The 16,551-nt window shown below is 37.9% G+C and overlaps 1 protein-coding gene and 1 pseudogene across 2 annotated transcripts; both read left to right on the top strand.

Annotated features, from left to right (window-relative positions):
• Positions 1–4,252: 4,252 nt before the first annotated feature.
• Positions 4,253–6,267, top strand: LOC112193448 (NAC domain-containing protein 46). 2 transcript variants are annotated; one of them, XM_024333593.2, is made up of 3 exons: positions 4,253–4,558; positions 4,661–4,953; positions 5,224–6,267. In XM_024333593.2, the coding sequence occupies exons 1-3, from the start codon at positions 4,351–4,353 to the stop codon at positions 6,145–6,147; spliced, it is 1,425 nt and encodes a 474-aa protein (XP_024189361.1). In that variant the 5' UTR covers positions 4,253–4,350; the 3' UTR covers positions 6,148–6,267. The 2 variants fall into 2 exon arrangements, with proteins under 2 accessions (XP_024189361.1, XP_024189362.1); XM_024333594.2 differs by having other exon boundaries at positions 4,434–4,558; positions 4,638–4,953.
• A 4,701-nt stretch (positions 6,268–10,968) lies between these two features.
• Positions 10,969–14,113, top strand: LOC112194697 (annotated as a pseudogene).
• Positions 14,114–16,551: the final 2,438 nt, after the last annotated feature.

The following is a 16,551-nucleotide window of genomic DNA, read 5'->3' as shown; positions in this document are numbered from 1 at the left end:
GAGATATTGTACCCTTTGTATGTTTGTGCTTGTGACCTGAAAGTGAATGAGACCTAGACTCGTTGATTCCTAGGGATCCCACGGTGTCGATAACCGTGGACCTCTTGAGGGGGCTGTGCTCCTATATTTGTCGAGGAAAGATGAGTACAGACAGTGAACCAGTCATAGGAGACTCAGAGCCAGGAAATAGACACTTTCGCTACTTGTAGTCATAAGGACTGCAGAGTAGTTGGCCGGTTCTCGAAGGATGATGAACCAGGTCGGTCATCGATTTATTTTAGTTTAGCCGGCAGGTAAGTATCTCGAAGCTCCAAGTTGTGTGAAGCATGCTGCATATGATTTCCTGAAACGAAACAACTGTGATTGTTTTTGTTTGCATTTGTTTTACTCGATTTTACAAATGCGCGCAATCTATATTCTAGTAGCTATGTTTTACCTATTAGTTTTCAAACCTAACTAAGGTTGGGTCGGCTCCTATTGGGCTAGCGAGGACGAAATGCTCACCCCTATATTTCAGGTTACAACGAGGTCATTCAGGACGATTTGGATTAGAAGTGGGTCATTGGCCGAGTTCGTGTGTTGCTGTTCCTGTTAGGGCTAGGCATATAAAACCGAAGTACCGAACCCGACCCGAGCCCATACCGAAAACAACTAAAACGGGCCGGTACTGAAAATATAAAAATTACTGTTGGGTCCGTACTGTACCGTACCGAATAAAAGGGACGAGCCTCGGTTCTCATTTTTAAGTCCCGTTTTGGGTCCGGCCCGTACCGATTTATATGAATATATATATATATATATATATATATATAATATCTCTAATATATATATTCTTACCCTCCCACGTCCCACATCCCACGACCTACCCACTTTCTTCTTTCTTTTCTATCTTCTCTCTCTCTCTATCCCACCTCTCTGTGGCTGTCTCTCCCTCACCCTTTTATCCTTTATTCCTCTCGATTTCTTTCCTTTGTTCTTCCTCTCTCTTTCTCTCTCTCTCTCCCCCTCTTCGTCTTCACCTCTCTGTGGCTCTCGCTCCCTCACCCTTTCTTTCCTCACCCTTTATTCAACTTCTCTTTTTCAAAGACATCACCACCACACCACTGCACTCCGGCATCCTCGGCCCACCGCCATCTTCGGTCAACCTCGGTGGCACCACAATCGTTGCACAACCCACAAGGAACGCCCTCCAGATCTGTTCCCATTGATTTTAATTTTTTTTTTTAAGATCTGGGTTTTGTCAATTTGTGCATGTTTTACGAAAGAAATTGTATCTACAATTATGCAGGGTAATTTTAATTTTTTCTTTTCTTGAGATCCAGGTTTGTAAAAGTTGAGATCGGGGTTTGTAAAAATTGATATTTGAGTTGTATATGGATTTCGATAGTCTGCCTTTCTAAATCGGTGTTTGGTTGCTTTGCTTTTGTTTAGTTGGCTGTAATTCATGGATAGAGCCAACCTAGAACCTTCCAGAGTTCCAGATGCTCGCTCGAGAGCATGCCCATTTTTTTCATTAAAAAAAAACAAGAAGAAGCGTAAGTGCCGAACCCGACCCGGGCCCGTACCGAACCTGTTCGGTTTCGGTACCAACTTTGGAAAATCAAAATCCCGTCCCGACCCGTACCGAAATATATTTTCAGGATCGGGCTCGGTATCACTCAGTAACCGGCCCGTCCTGGCCCATGCCAAGCCCTAGTTCCTGTTGCTTGAAGTTCTTCCCTGTTGGTACTTTATCGATTTACTCGCTTCTCTTTCAATGTTGAACTCTGTGAGGTCCGCCTACCTACGAGCGCGCCTCACCCCTTTGTTTTATTGTTATTGTTGAACTCCTTCATTTCGGTTATCATGTAAGCTTTAAGGCGTCACAGTGCACTTGCCCACTTTTTTATTTTTTTTAAGCATTTTCAAACTTGTTAATTTGAGTGTTGGGTTGTTGATTTAAAGTCATTTCTTAAAAGTTTTTCTTGGTCTCCTATTTCTTAAAATTTGCATTATCAAAAGGCTTTGTAGTATTAAGTTGGTAGATATACGGTACGTCTACTACTTATCGAGCTCCTATTAGCTTAATATTACGGCGCTGTGATATACCTATTCGGGTCGCCTCATTGCTTTTCATTATGATGTATCATGAATACACCTCAACCTCCACTATATAAAGAGGTTGAGGTCTTTTCAATAAAAAAATAAAATAAAATAAAAAGTTAAGGCATCACCATTTCATAAATCAATCAAATTATTCATAGTCATCTACTACAAAGCAACTTCTTGCTCCCTGCACTTTACTCTTTTTTTATTTTTCTATATTTCTTAGTTGAGTTAATAGGCGATTAAAAACAAAATTAAAATTACTTAAAATTATTTTTTCTTTCTAAAATAGGGAAATGGATTTCCAAGATCTCACGTAGACCACTAGATTATGATGAATCAAATTCCTAGTCTAGTACTTGGGAATTGGGAAATTTTTGAAATATGTTAGAAAAATATAAGAAGGTCCAAATAAGCAGCACTGTTTTTGAGAGAGAGAGAGAGAGAGAGAGAGAGAGAGAATGTCGTCAGAAAATGTCAGCAAAGAAAGGGAAGAGTAAGTTGAATGAAGAACGGAATGGTTGCTTTGCAGTTTCGTGGTACAAAAGTCAACAGCCCCCTCCCCCCTACCCCCTACCTTGTATTCCAATCTACTTTCCCTTCCCTTCCAATTCCATTGTGTATTTATTTAGACCCACTACCATGATTAAAGGTAAGCTAATAATCGAAAATAATATAATTAAGCTAGCCGGGGTCCACGCGTCTTTGTCTTTGACATTCATTCATTTCCTAATTAAATTATTAACTAGGATTAGCATTAGCTTAGGGTGACGAGTTGCCATTTGGGATTTGACTGTTAAAGCGGTTACTTGACGACGTCGTTCCATTTGGCGTTTTTTTTTTTGGTTAGGCTAGTTTTTGTGAAATTTCCTTTCTTGTTTTTTCTGACACGTGTCTCTATGTGGGGGCATGTAAAATTAAAATCCAACAACTATTTTAGAATTTACCTAGGGTCACTAGCTACCAAATCTTAACCGATGAACTCACCTCAATTTTCTTTTTTTTTTGAGCATTGAACTGGCCTCAATTTAAAAAATTATAAACTAAAATATAAGATGGTGTTCTGAAACGTCAATCTGCCCAACTCATTTGCTTTATCATTAAGATTTTCTTTTTTAAAACGAAACTGTCAGTGGATACTAATGAAAACATGACCAAATTTCAAAATGCATCGCACTTTCAGAATAGCAATAAGATAGAGTTGAAAAAATCATTCACACATTGTTAAAAGAAACTACAAATTGTTGATTTCCAAGTTCTCCTTAGTGATTGCAATCAAATACCAGAAACTTATTTAATAGGTTGGAAAGTTTATTGAAATAGCATATCTTTTTCATGAAGCGCTAAGGCGTCTATGGCAAAATGCTCCGACCTGAGGGTGTACCTAAGGCGCTAGATTTGCTATAATGATTTACAAAGTTTTCATGCTTAATTTTCATAATTGTATCTTATAATAAATTTCATTCATGCTCTGGAATATACCATGCAGATACATGTACTACATATTTTAATTCCAAAGTCAGTTATGATTTTAGGGCACATCCATATTCATACATTTGGAAGCTTTGCTCGATCATGTGATTTTTTAGAGGTGAAATTATAATATTAATTTGATAAAGTTTGAATGAGACTTTTTTAACAGCCGACATGTAGTAGATTAATTCTCGGTAATAAATAATATATAAGTAGCTAAGTATATTAATTAATACAAGACTCTAGCTAATATTAGATGAATCAAGAAACTAGCTAGTGACTTTTGTGAAGGTTTGAACAAACAAAAGTAGCAAACTAAGATTTTTATTTTATTTTTAATGACAGTAGCAAATTAAGATTTAAGTGACGAAATTGATTGGAACATGCAATGAAATTCTTAGAGCGGTTAGATTCAACTGTTGATTGAAGCTTGGGATGCTTGATTAGAATATGGAGAAATAAAAATTCGTGAAACTAGAAACATGGGTCCCCCGAAGGAAGCGCCAACAGAGAAAGCTCCATTTATAATTTAGCAATAAGTTATCGTTTTCAAACAGGTAGATAGAGTTGAGAAAACACAGAGAAGAATAAAAAAAGGACAGAGATGAGGCTAGCTTCCTAAGTAAGTTGCCTTGCGCACCACGGATCTTGAGAGTATGAGCTGTCCCCTCATATCTTCTATTTAAGCCCTCTGCTTTCCTTGTATGATATTTTCTTAATTTCTCTCCGATCTCCTAGCTTTCTTTTCTCTTCGATCTCTAGCTTGCCTCTGTTATAGCTTAAATTATATATATGATGGAAGAAGAAGCTGTCGTGGTGAACCAAGGAGGAGGAGGAGGAGATGATGAGCTGATGGCCTTGCCTCCGGGATTTCGTTTCCATCCCACCGATGAGGAAATCATAACTTGCTATCTCACGGAGAAGGTGGTCAACAGCAACTTCACCGCAACTGCAATCGGTGAAGCTGATTTGAACAAGTGTGAACCGTGGGATTTGCCCAGTAAGTTGTACCTACTACCTACCTACCCTAGCCAGCCTGCAGCTCTCGTTTAATCGAATTAATTCTAATATGTAATTAGTTGATTGTTTAATTATATGGCAGACAAGGCAAAGATGGGGGAGAAGGAGTGGTACTTCTTCTGCCAGAGAGACAGGAAGTATCCTACAGGCATGAGAACGAATCGAGCAACGCAATCTGGATACTGGAAAGCCACCGGAAAAGATAAAGAGATCTACAAGCGCAAAACCAACAACAGTAACTGCCTTGTCGGGATGAAGAAGACTCTTGTGTTTTACACCGGAAGAGCTCCAAAGGGTGAGAAGACCAACTGGGTCATGCACGAATACAGACTCGACGGCAAATTCACACATTACAATCTTTCTAAGCCTGCAAAGGTGACCACACGCATCCTCCTCCTTTCTCTCTTACGTTACTTTTGGTGTTTGATTAATTCTGCTACCTTTTTCTTGAGATTTGGTTATGATGGCTAACTTTTAATCCTCAAATCTTTTTCACAAGTCTTATTTCCTTCTTATGTTGGTTGAGAGTTTCTTTTCATGGGACTAGGGGGACCCTTTCGTTAAAAAAAAATAAAAAAAAGTATAATTCTGGTGGAAGTCATGATTGAAGTAATTAGTTTCTGATAATATGTCTCGTCGATGCAGGATGAATGGGTTGTGTGCAGGGTTTTCCACAAGAACATGGGGCTTAAAAGAACTAGTAGTCCATTATCTCCGACTGATCAAAGCGCTGGTGGCCAGCTGCTAAGGCTCAACTCTTTTGGGGATGATTTCTTGGATTCTTCTTCTTCACTCCCACCTCTCATGGATCCTACTCCTTCCTACGACAGGCCTGCAGGCTCCTATGGCGGCTACCGCTTCGACTATGGAGAGCACGACGACAACGATTCCAAAGGAAAAATCACAGCAGCACCATTATCAGTACCATCAGCTAATAAAACAACACCAGCAGATATGCAATACTACTTTCAGCAAGTTGGCTCTTCCACTCGTCAGATCAACTGCTTTCAGCATCCCAACGCTGCTGCTGCTGCCGCTAGCTACCAAATGAGTAACCCAATGGCAACCCCCACCATGTTATACCCTCAGATTCATCATAATCACCAGTTGATTCCAAACCCTTCCTTCTCTTTTCAGCCAAATAATAATCCTGATTATTACTTCCAACAAGAGATAAGGGGCCCGAGGACTTCATTCCCAAACAATCAAGGCTCCTCCTTCGACTTTCAAAGCAGCAAACTTGATCATCAGGCCATTTTAAGAGCAATGGCTGCAGCTAAAAACAGGAACCACCAGATTGAAACATCAGTAACAACAGCAGGCTCAGGAGGCTTAGATAGTAGACAGTGCAAGGTGGAGCAGTATTCATCCAACAACCAGTCTATGTTTAGCGTCTCGCAAGATACTGGATTGAGCACCGCTGACATGAACACCACCACCGAGATATCATCATCAGTTGTCTCAAAGCAAGAAATCGAGGTCGGAAGCAGCAACACATTATATGAAGATCATCTTCAAAGTCCATCCGTTGTCCCTATTTCGGACATTGAAGGCTTGTGGGACTATTGACATTCAAAACTAATTACCCTAGCATCTTGATTACTGCTCCTAGCTAATTTCTTCTTCTTTAATTATCTCTCTCAATTCATAGGTTAATTCGTAAAAAATTAGAGGTTATTGCATATACAAGTATACTGTAAATAGTACTAGTATGCGTAGTACTAGATTTCAGATTAATTACATTGAATTATGAGTTTTGTTGTAACGTATTGTTTTGATTTACCTCATGTAACTTCCACTCCTTAATTAGTTTGAGTATTTCGTATTGACTAGAATTAATATAAATGGGGCAAAAATTACATAAATTATTAGTGGGACGTATGCTTAGTGGTATGCTAAATGCTTAGTAGGACGTATATGGATCGAACATCATCAAACAATTAATGTCACACAAGTCTAAGACGCCAAATCTCTTACCTACTTCCTTCTTAGGGCTAAAAGACGGGTGATATCACCTTTTACTGCGCAGGGTAGAAGCTAACTATATCTAGACATGCCTCTAACTCCTTACTGAACTAAGGATGGCTACAGATCGAGATAACTAGATGCATAAAGTTATTAACATGAGGATTCAAGCAAGCCAAATTTCGACGAAGATAACTGGTTTTTCACCATTCTCATTACAATAGGTTTAAGGATATATATATATATATATATATATATATATATATATATATATATATAGAGCAAGGATCTAAAGCGGACGTCCGCACTTTCGCTAAAGTGCGGACGTCGATGCAGCAGGCGGCGCGGGGCTGGCCGGAGGCGTCCCAGACCTCTTCTGGGCGGCGATCGAGTCGGAGGAGGTCGGGGTTGCTGGTTTCTGGGCAGCCACCTCACCTACAGTTGCAGGTTATGTGCAGCCATGCAAAACGCTCGCCGACGACTCCACCGGATAGTAGACCGGCTCCGCAGACCTCCGGCGTCCCTCCGGTAAGCTGCGCTGCGCAGCTGACACTCGATCGTGGCCGGAGGAGCGACGTCCGCACTTTTTCTGGGTTGCGGACGTCCTCTTTAGAACATTTTTGTGTATATATATATGTAATAACGAATTAAATTAGTAATCAATAAGTAACTGTGAGTAGAATTTGTAAAAATGGTAATTGGTATATTAATGATCATTACAACTCCAAATGTGACAAGATATATAGTAAATCAGTCTACTATCTATGGTATTTATGAAATAATCTAGATCTCAAGCATTAACATGAAATAAATTACTACAGTTAACAAAATGTGTAATGAAACAATTATTGGCTATCCATAATGAAATTATAGACCCTCAATAAATATATTAAGACTTTCAGAATAAATAACATCTTATTTTTCATTAATTATTGCCCTTCAATAAAACTTTTATTGAGGGTAAATGTTTTATTGATTCCCAATAAAAGTCCCAACACTTTTAAAATCAAGAACATCTTCATTTTTCATTGATTACTACCCCTCAATAATCTGGCTAAAACTCATTTTTGTCAATAAACTGCATGAAATTCACAAAATGAAAAACATGTGAAGTGGTAATAGATTATTGTAACTCAATAAACACAAAACAATATATATCTGAATCCATAACAGATACACACATATAAACCCCCTGACTTGATGCATATACTCTCGCAAGCGTATGAATCGTTGTCAAGTAAAGGAAGTATTTGAACCTTGATTATCGTACCTCAGAGATTAGGTGTTGGACCTAATCGAGGTAATTGACGCTAGAATAACTTAAAAGCATACAATGAAAAAAATAAAAATAAAAATAAAATGAAATATTCACAAGGCCCCAAGCCTCGACAATGCTCGGCTTAGCTCACACTAAGCCTAATCAAAGCCACTAACTTGTAGCCTAAATGAGTTATGCACAATGGAAGGTAGAATTTTGTTTGGGAGTTTTGAATTGGGAATTAACTAAATTAAATGAAAACTAAAATAAAAGCAAACAACTAATTATCAATCAAGAATTTAAACTTGGATTTTCAAATTAAAGGAAACAAGGGAGTGCCGGTGATTCACACTAACTATCTTGTAAATATCGATGCCAATTTCACAAATGCATGCATTTCCTATATGTGTTAAGTCTCGTATCTAGTACCGGTTAAGACTACTAAACCAATTATCCTTTCAGTGTATCGATTATACCGGTTTGGGCCACAATCAATTCTCTAACTTAGGCATTACGCTAGTTAAGGCTGCAATATCTAAAATTAGAGGCCTAGAGAGCAAGAGAATAGAGACCCAAGCAAGCTTAGCTACAATTAAGCTAGCTAATGGTCACCACATTTAAATCCTAGATGCCACAAGATTAATAAGTTGTCAATTTATCAATTTATTCATCACAATTGCCCACAAACATAATTTCAAAGGGTGACAAAGCCTATAAACATGTTTCTAATTAAGGACCAATAAATTCAGATTTAAAGCATACACAAGGAAAATTACATTTATTAAAACTAAAGCATCAATATTTATACAAGATGAGTTAGGGCTTCACAACCCTAACTCCCAACTTGAACTACTCACAACCCATACAAGAATTCATCAACAAAAGTACACAAGAATTATGAACTAGATAATAAGGAAGAGAGAGGAGAGTTAGCTTGGTCACTCCTAGCTATGGGTTAGTATGAACCAAGAATTTCTTCACCCAACTACCCAAAATAAGATGTATGCTCTTGATGATGATTCCCTTGAAGCCTTGAGTGTCCAATCCCAAAAGATGAAATTAAAAATGAAGAAGGGAAGAAGAGAGAATGTGAAGTGATGGGTGAGAGAAAATGGGAATGAATATAATGGCATGGGGTGGTGTGCGGCTACTCTTGAAGAGAGGAAGAGGAATATATATATATGGATGTGCAACTGTAGGGTTGTTCTCTCTTGATTGTGATTGGGTGAATGAATTTATATGAGGGGCCTGTGTCGTGTGAAGGAGAAAAGGAAGGGAATTGAGTGGATGGGGGCACGTGTGAAGGGGAAAAGCTGATGGGATTTTTTTGGCTAACTGGAATGGGGAGAACGTGCAGCACATATGGCCAAAATATTGGCTAACAATTATGTTTAATAATTAATTGATTATGATTAATTAATCGTCCACTTCTCTTCACTTTATTTAATCCTTCTTTTCATTCAATTTTTATCGGAGACAATTAGCTACCGCTCTCCTTCATAACATCGATCACGGTTGACTCGGTGTTGACTTTTCGTCCTTTTATCGGAAACTCTCATTTTCTCCAATTACGCTTTGTTTTCTCGCAATTTTCGTAACTCCACTTATTACCTACAAATAAATAATATTTTAATTAACTTGAGGATTAGCTTAATTCTAGTATTTTAGATATAATTACACGTATAAAAATGCGTGAAATCACCCTCTATTTCATATATTTTCCAGACATGCAAACCCTAGATTTCTTATCAACCAACCATATAAAGAAAATGTAGGTTAACAACAACTCTAAAACGCATATATATGTAATCAATTTCACAAAACACTTAAAATCGCAAAATGAAATTGAAGATTAAATTTTTTCCTGTTTTGACGAAACCGAAACCGAAGCCGAAGCCGAAGACGAAGAATCTGTTAACTGAAGACCTTTCAGCTTCTGGATTTGCTTTCAAAATCGCCGGCGAGAGAATCTGAGGAGATTTTGAGAGAGAGAGAGAGAGAGAGAGAGAGAGAGAGAGAGAGAGAGAAGGAAAATTGAATCAGATTAATTGGGTTTTGACCTCTCAGTGGTAGTTTGTAATCATTTAACTTTCGGAGCCCAAAAGCAACTTTTTGACTTTAAATTGGGTGAGTGAGAATTCTAAGTTGTTGGTGGGGTGAGTGAGAGTTCTCTAAGTAAATTTTGGGCATTGGGTCAAGGCCCCAAAATAAAAGGACTAAATATTGTTTAGTCATTGAGCTTTTAACCATAAAACACTTCAGTCCCTGACCTTCTAATTTCACACGTTTAGTCCCTGTACTTCAAAATTTCAGACCAATAGGTCCTTACCGTCTAAAAGTTGCGGCGAAATGTCTATTATGCCCTCAGTTTTTTTTTAATTAATTAATTAATTATTTATTTTTGGAAAATGAATTTTTTTTTCCCTTTCTTTCTTTCTGTTTATTTTTTTCTCTTTTTTTCCCTTTCTTTCTTTCTGTTTGAAAAAAAAAAAGAATAAATAAAATAAAGAAAAAGAATAAATAAAAAAAGAGAGAAAGAAATAAATTTATTAAAAAAAATAGAACTGAGGGCATAATAGACATTTCGCCGTGACTTTTAGACGACAATGACCTATTGATCTGAAATTTTGAAGTACAGGGACTAAACGTGTGAAATTAGAACGTCAGGGACTGAAGTGTTTTATGGTCAAAAGCTCAATGACTCAACAGTATTTAGTCCATAAAATAAAGACCAATTGACGTGTACGCGTGTGTTAAGAGCCTAGTATGTGTGTGTAGGATTCTTTGTTTGGTTCACTACTAGAATTCTGTTCATTTACATCACCACTATTAAATCGGTCAGAATTGCATGCGATGTAAAAAAAAACGTGTAAATATCGCCTTATGAAATATCGATTTCTATTGTGGTTATAAACATCGGTCATTAAATTAACCGATGTGTAAGATTTCGTTCAAAAATTTTGAAAAAAATGCGGAGGCACTAAGTTAAAAATTTTAAGAACGCGGGGGGGGGGCCTAAATGTTCATTCCGTCCAACACCAACATTTTTCACTTTCTCTGAAACTTTCGAACCCTAATTACTAACTCTCACTCCATCCAAACCCTATTCTCTCTCTCCCCCTCTCCCTCTCTAGTTTCACAGCTAGCTAGCTCATGCAAATCGAGCCATGGCTCCTCCCAGTCTTTTCTGTCCTCCCGAGCTCCACAAACCCTCACCCACCACCACCGCTCCGCAGCCACCCCAACCCGAATCCAAACCCCAAGTCTTGGAACCGCGACGCCCTCACCACGCTCAAGCTCATCTGCAACCTCGGCAGCGTTATCCTAATTAACTCTCTGCTCTGCCGCGTTATCCTAATTACCTCTCTGCTCCGCCCTCTTTCGTCTTTCAATTCTTTGAGCCCATAACTCCATCTCGATCTGATACCCCGATGATTACTCAGATCTCCTCCTCGTCTCCACTTTCCATCACCTCCTTGAGCTATTTTCCTCTCTAGATCTACCAAATTCAGCAGAATACAATGTTAGGAATTGGATCTAATTAGTGGAACCCCAACTGGTCCAACCGGCCTCCACACTTTGTTCTTTGTTTCTGGGTTTGCAGATTCCGGGTTCTTCCTGCTCTCTCTCCGTCTCTTTTGATTTTTATTTCTTTTTAGAGTCTCTAAAAGGTTTTCCAAAAAGTTACAATCTTTTCTTTTCTTTTCTTGTGTTTCAGCATCTGCTTTGAGAGAGAGAAAGAGAATCAAGAGCCAATCGATTCAGAGGAGTAAAGCCCAGGAAGTCGATTCTCCGCGATCGCCGGAGCAGATAAAGAAAATCGCATCAGATTTACAGGTTTCTGCAGAAAAAGTATATACTCCGAATTTGCTGCATTTAATGGTTTTTGTTTTTGGATAGTAATTGGGGATTCTGCAGTTGAATCAGAAAATTGATCGGAAAATAAACTATGTTTCATTAGTTCAGTGGTGTTTGTATGCAATTAACTCAGAAGAATTCATTTTTTAGTCAGCTGAGTAGTTCTATGTTTGAGTATGCTTACTTCATGGAATGTCCTTTTCTTGCATGATTTGGTTACCTAAACTATGTATTATAGCTTGGTCAGGGTGGTTCTACAACAGTCGAAGCAAAAAGCTTTAATCGTAGGAAGCAGTTATCTCCAGTTGTATTTTACGGGTCTCCACATGGTGTACCTCCAAAGCAACCATCAAGGTTGTTGCTGCAAGTGTTACGTGAGATACGTGTTGATCTCACTGCACAGAAACGATTGAGCTCAAGGTATGTGTGTAGTTGTTCTTCCAGCTTTTACTGCTTTAAGACATTTTCTTCTGGCTTTTACAATTTGACTTGACCCTTGTTTTTAGTCTGTTTAGGAAGGAAGTATGGGCTACATTTCCAAGGCAGGAGGAAGCAATGCAGTTTGCCAAACGGCACGAGAATGTTCACGTTTTTAGTTATCAAGATCACTTTAGTGGACAAAGAAGGTTCCTTGTTTCAAGTTATGATGAGTTTTGGAGAAGGTTTGTCCTTTCTATGTGTTCTTCTACAAATATATGTACTTTATCGTTATTTGAGGTATTCTCTTCTTGATGTATTTGTACTGTTTGTCTTTAATTTCAGGTACAAAATTATGGAGTCCAAGTTTCGTCACCATTACGAAGTCATTCAGGAGGTGACAATTTTTCTTTCTTTTCATTAATAAAAGAAAGTGTGAGTACCATATATAGTCATCAACATTAGATGCTTTTTTAGGCTGTGGTTCCTAAAATTTTTTATGCATTGTTGTCAGGATTTACCATGCCACCTTTATTTTGACCTGGAGTTCAATAAGAAAGACAATGGAAACAGAAATGGAGATGAAATGGTTGATCTTTTAATATCAGTTGTTTTTGAAGCCTTGCTTGAAAAGTATTCTATTCAGGGGAACATGGAATGGATATTGGAACTTGATTCCTCTACTGAAGGTACAGTCCATGACTATCGCTTGGCTGGATATTCGTGAAATCTTATAAACAAATACTATAATTAGGCGTTATTAGGCGTTTGTTTTCCATGTTACAACATAAACGTATGTTATATATTGCAATTAGGTTCATTATTTGCTTGGTTTTTGAAACTCGTTGTTGTATTTGTGCCCCTCTGCAGTAAAGTTCTCTCGACATTTAATTATTCGCATTCAGAAGACTGCTTTTAAGGACAACTCACATGTAGGTGCATTTGTCACTGAGGTATGTGTTGATGAAGATGACCAAAATTTTGTGCCACTTCTCTTCATTAATGGAAATTGAGTCTGTAATTTATCATTATATTATGATCATTAATTCTCATTCTTTCCTTTTTTTTAATTTATATTTGCCAAGTAAAAATATAACAGAGATTATAAGCAAGAAGCAAATTCTACATTGCATATAGCCTCCTTTTCTAGTGATGAACAGATAGCTACTTCATTTACTACGGTTCTTTCATTTACTTTTCCCTATAGAAATACCAACTCTTGTCACTATATGATGACATATTATCAGATATGCTCACGGATATCAAGTGCAAAAGGGAGGGATGGAAGATTTGAGAATTTGTCTATTAGAAAAGATTCAAGCTCTGCAGACTTTAGTCACCTATTTGTGGACACTGCTGTGTATACCAGGAATCGTTGTTTTCTTTTAGCTCTATCATCAAAGGCAGGGAAGAATTCAGTGCTTCTACCTACTGGGTGCTTCAAAGCTAAGGACATGATGGTATGCTACCCACCCTTCTAAATGGTATCTGACACCTGGCCTTTTCTTACCAATGTTTTGATATCTAGTGCTTCTTTAACTATGATAAATCTTATGATCAAAGTTATGGTTTCCAACAGCGTCTGAAGAGGAGATGTTCATGGTGTCTTTGATCCGCAATTTGGAAGTTGATTGTGAGAAGCTCCTAGTCTGCAAATCTGATCTTGATTGAATAAAGACCCTGCATTTTGATACAGAGGTATATTAGAGTTCAGACGTTTACTTTTTAGTTTGATTACATGCCAAACTTCGAGTCTTGACATTTAGTTTGAGGACAATCTATAGCATTTTTATACTTCTTTAAGTCGCAATATATCGTATTGACTAGATAAATTCTTTCTTATGAAGGTCAACCCTAGTTTTGGAAAATCTTACAGTTGGCCCCAAGAATTTGCATTGAATGGTTGCACCAGTGATGCTTCAGCAACATACTTCCTGGGGAAATCTCCATTTCCAGCTTTGGATGCATTTGTAGAATTTGTTGCTACAATTGGAAATGTCTCAGGTGCTAACTTGTAGCTTGCTTTAGAAATATTTGTTCTTCTAGAAATTTTGTAGATTGTTGCTCATATGTTTCTAGGCTATCATTTGTAGGTTTTGGGGTTTTGTTTTGTGACATATGTTCAATCATGAATTTGGAAAGAAAATTAATGGAAAGCCCTAATTTTTGGATGATTATGAAATGCATTTCTTTTCCTAGCAGCAGCTAGATGCAAACTTAGCTCATCACGCTTGTCAAAATGAAGTGAAGTATATAAAAGCATAACAAAACAGTAATGCCAAGGAAAACGAAGTCACTTGAGAGATTAGAAATCAGTATCAAAATGAAAATCGATGTCTTATGATTATTAATGTATCGAGTCGTGTCCGCAGAACCGATGTACTCAAAACCAGTGCACATTGATTTTACAAAACAAAAGCGATGTCTACAATGAAACAACACATTGGTTCTAGAAAAAGCAACCGATGTACATAAAACCATTGAACATCGTTTTGCTTAAATGAAAACGATGTGCTGTATTAAATGAAACATCAGTCCTTAAAAAAAAACCGATGACGCCTAAAGATACAGACATCGTTCCTAAGAAAATAATGTGCCAAGCTACATGTAAAAATGCCCACGAACAAACAATACTCATGGCAACTGATGTCTACAAGTGTATTGGACATCGCTTCTGGAATAGAAATCGATGCAAATGTTCACGTACCTATTGTTCGACATATACTTTATTAAGCATAAAATGTGAAAATATGAAGAATTAGACATACCTAACATACAAAAATATGATGATTATAATGATTATACATCGATTTTTTTTTTAGAATCGATGTTGGTTGTTGTCTGGGACATCGGTTGAAAACGCGCTTATACTGATGTCTATACTTTTCTCTACACCCACTAAGACATCGGTCGAAAATTAGTTTAACATCGGTCCAGAACCGATGTCTATGAACAAAATTCTAGTAGTGGTTATTTTAAAGGATTGCTTATGGGTCCCACTTTTCGATTACATATCGTCATCTCGATTGTTCAGTTTTAAAGTTCTAGCTATTTCATTGCAGTCATCTGGAATTGCCTAGGGCTGTTTGTACGTTTACCTGTAATATCTTTTAGACGAGCGACCTTGTGCAATTTTGTAGCTTTGTGATTGGGCAGTGCTACTTGCGGTGAGAAGCAAGGCATCTTAGTTGGGCTTTTCTGCATTTTTTTATTGTTTAAACCCACGTTAAAGCACCAAAGCGGAGCAAAACATCCATTTTTTTTAAGGGAACGAATAGATTTCATTGGTAAAAATCATAAGACCTTACTTGGTCATTTGAGAGGAGTCCGAAGACTTCTACATTACAATCACCGCTCAACTATTAAGACTATATTCCAAAAGAAAATGCAAAAAAACTAAAATCCAAAAGGAAAATGGAAAGAAAAAACTAATTTGTTGAAGAATGTTGACATCTAGTGTGCCTTGTCAAACTAGAATTAGTTCTATGATTGTAATAGGAGAGAAGGTTCTAGAATTCCTAGTCCTATTCGGAATAGTTTTCCTTGTATCATTAGAATATGTACTTTGTGATCCCTATATATAGGGCTCCTATTATCAATAGTGGAATACACAATTCTCTCATCAATTTCTCTCAATTCTCATATCCTAAAACACATTATCAGCACGAGCCCTAACCCTGAAATCAAAAACCCAAAACCAGAAATTTCTCCAATGTTAGTCCTGCCAAGTACCTAGCCTCTTGCTAGCCGGCTTGCCCCTGCAGCCCTCTTGGCCAGCAGTGCTGCCAGCCCAGTCGGCGACCAGCCAGCGTCAAGCCAACTTCGACCTGCTTCAGTCTGTTTTCAACACGCCTCGGCCAGCTCTTCGCCACACCTCAGACAAGCAGCAGCAACCCTCGATCAAGCTTCCTGCAGCCTTTGGCCATCCTTTCTAGCTCCGACTTGCAGCCCCAAAACAACTCCAAAGCTCAAGAAATAAGTTTTCAAGCCCCGATTCAAACAAGTAAGTATTTAAAATTAAAGTTCCTGCTTCCTGTCTTTAAATTCTTTTCTTTTTCTCGGGACTTACAACCTCCCTTCTTCTACATCCCACCTTTCTTATAACTTGGGTTCGATCCTTTGAAAAGCGGAATCGTGGGGATTCACGCTAAACGAACTAAGAGCGTTCATAAAACTTCGGACTAAGAGTGTTTGTAAGCATTGATTTATGACCATCTAAACATCATTGTTTCGGTCTAATCCAAAAATTCTTGGAAATCGATTTCTTGGTAGCATAGTTCGGAAATCTTATTATTTATTAGTTGTCGTGGAACCTTTAACTCCGAAAGTAATCTATTTCTTCTTCTTATTTTTAGGATGTCGAAATTGAAACATGACTTTCCTGTGCTTGATTCAACTAGCTCGGAATACCACAGTTGGGTCACAGATGTTGAGAACCCATCTCACTTCGAAAGGGATCCTACCCATAATTCAGG

The sequence above is a fragment of the Rosa chinensis genome, chromosome 3 (assembly GCF_002994745.2).
Source record: "Rosa chinensis cultivar Old Blush chromosome 3, RchiOBHm-V2, whole genome shotgun sequence".
Lineage (NCBI taxonomy): Eukaryota > Viridiplantae > Streptophyta > Magnoliopsida > Rosales > Rosaceae > Rosa > Rosa chinensis.
Note: the sequence above shows the minus strand (reverse complement) of the source record. Positions and strands in the feature narration are given on the sequence as shown.

Bases quoted from the DNA above. Each gene is read 5' to 3' on its own strand.
- LOC112193448 (XM_024333593.2), top strand. From the start codon at position 4,351: ATGATGGAAGAAGAAGCTGTCGTGGTGAACCAAGGAGGAGGAGGAGGA. The intron at 4,559-4,660 runs GTAAGTTGTACC...ATTATATGGCAG, and splicing joins TGAACCGTGGGATTTGCCCA to ACAAGGCAAAGATGGGGGAG. The intron at 4,954-5,223 runs GTGACCACACGC...TCGTCGATGCAG, and splicing joins ATCTTTCTAAGCCTGCAAAG to GATGAATGGGTTGTGTGCAG.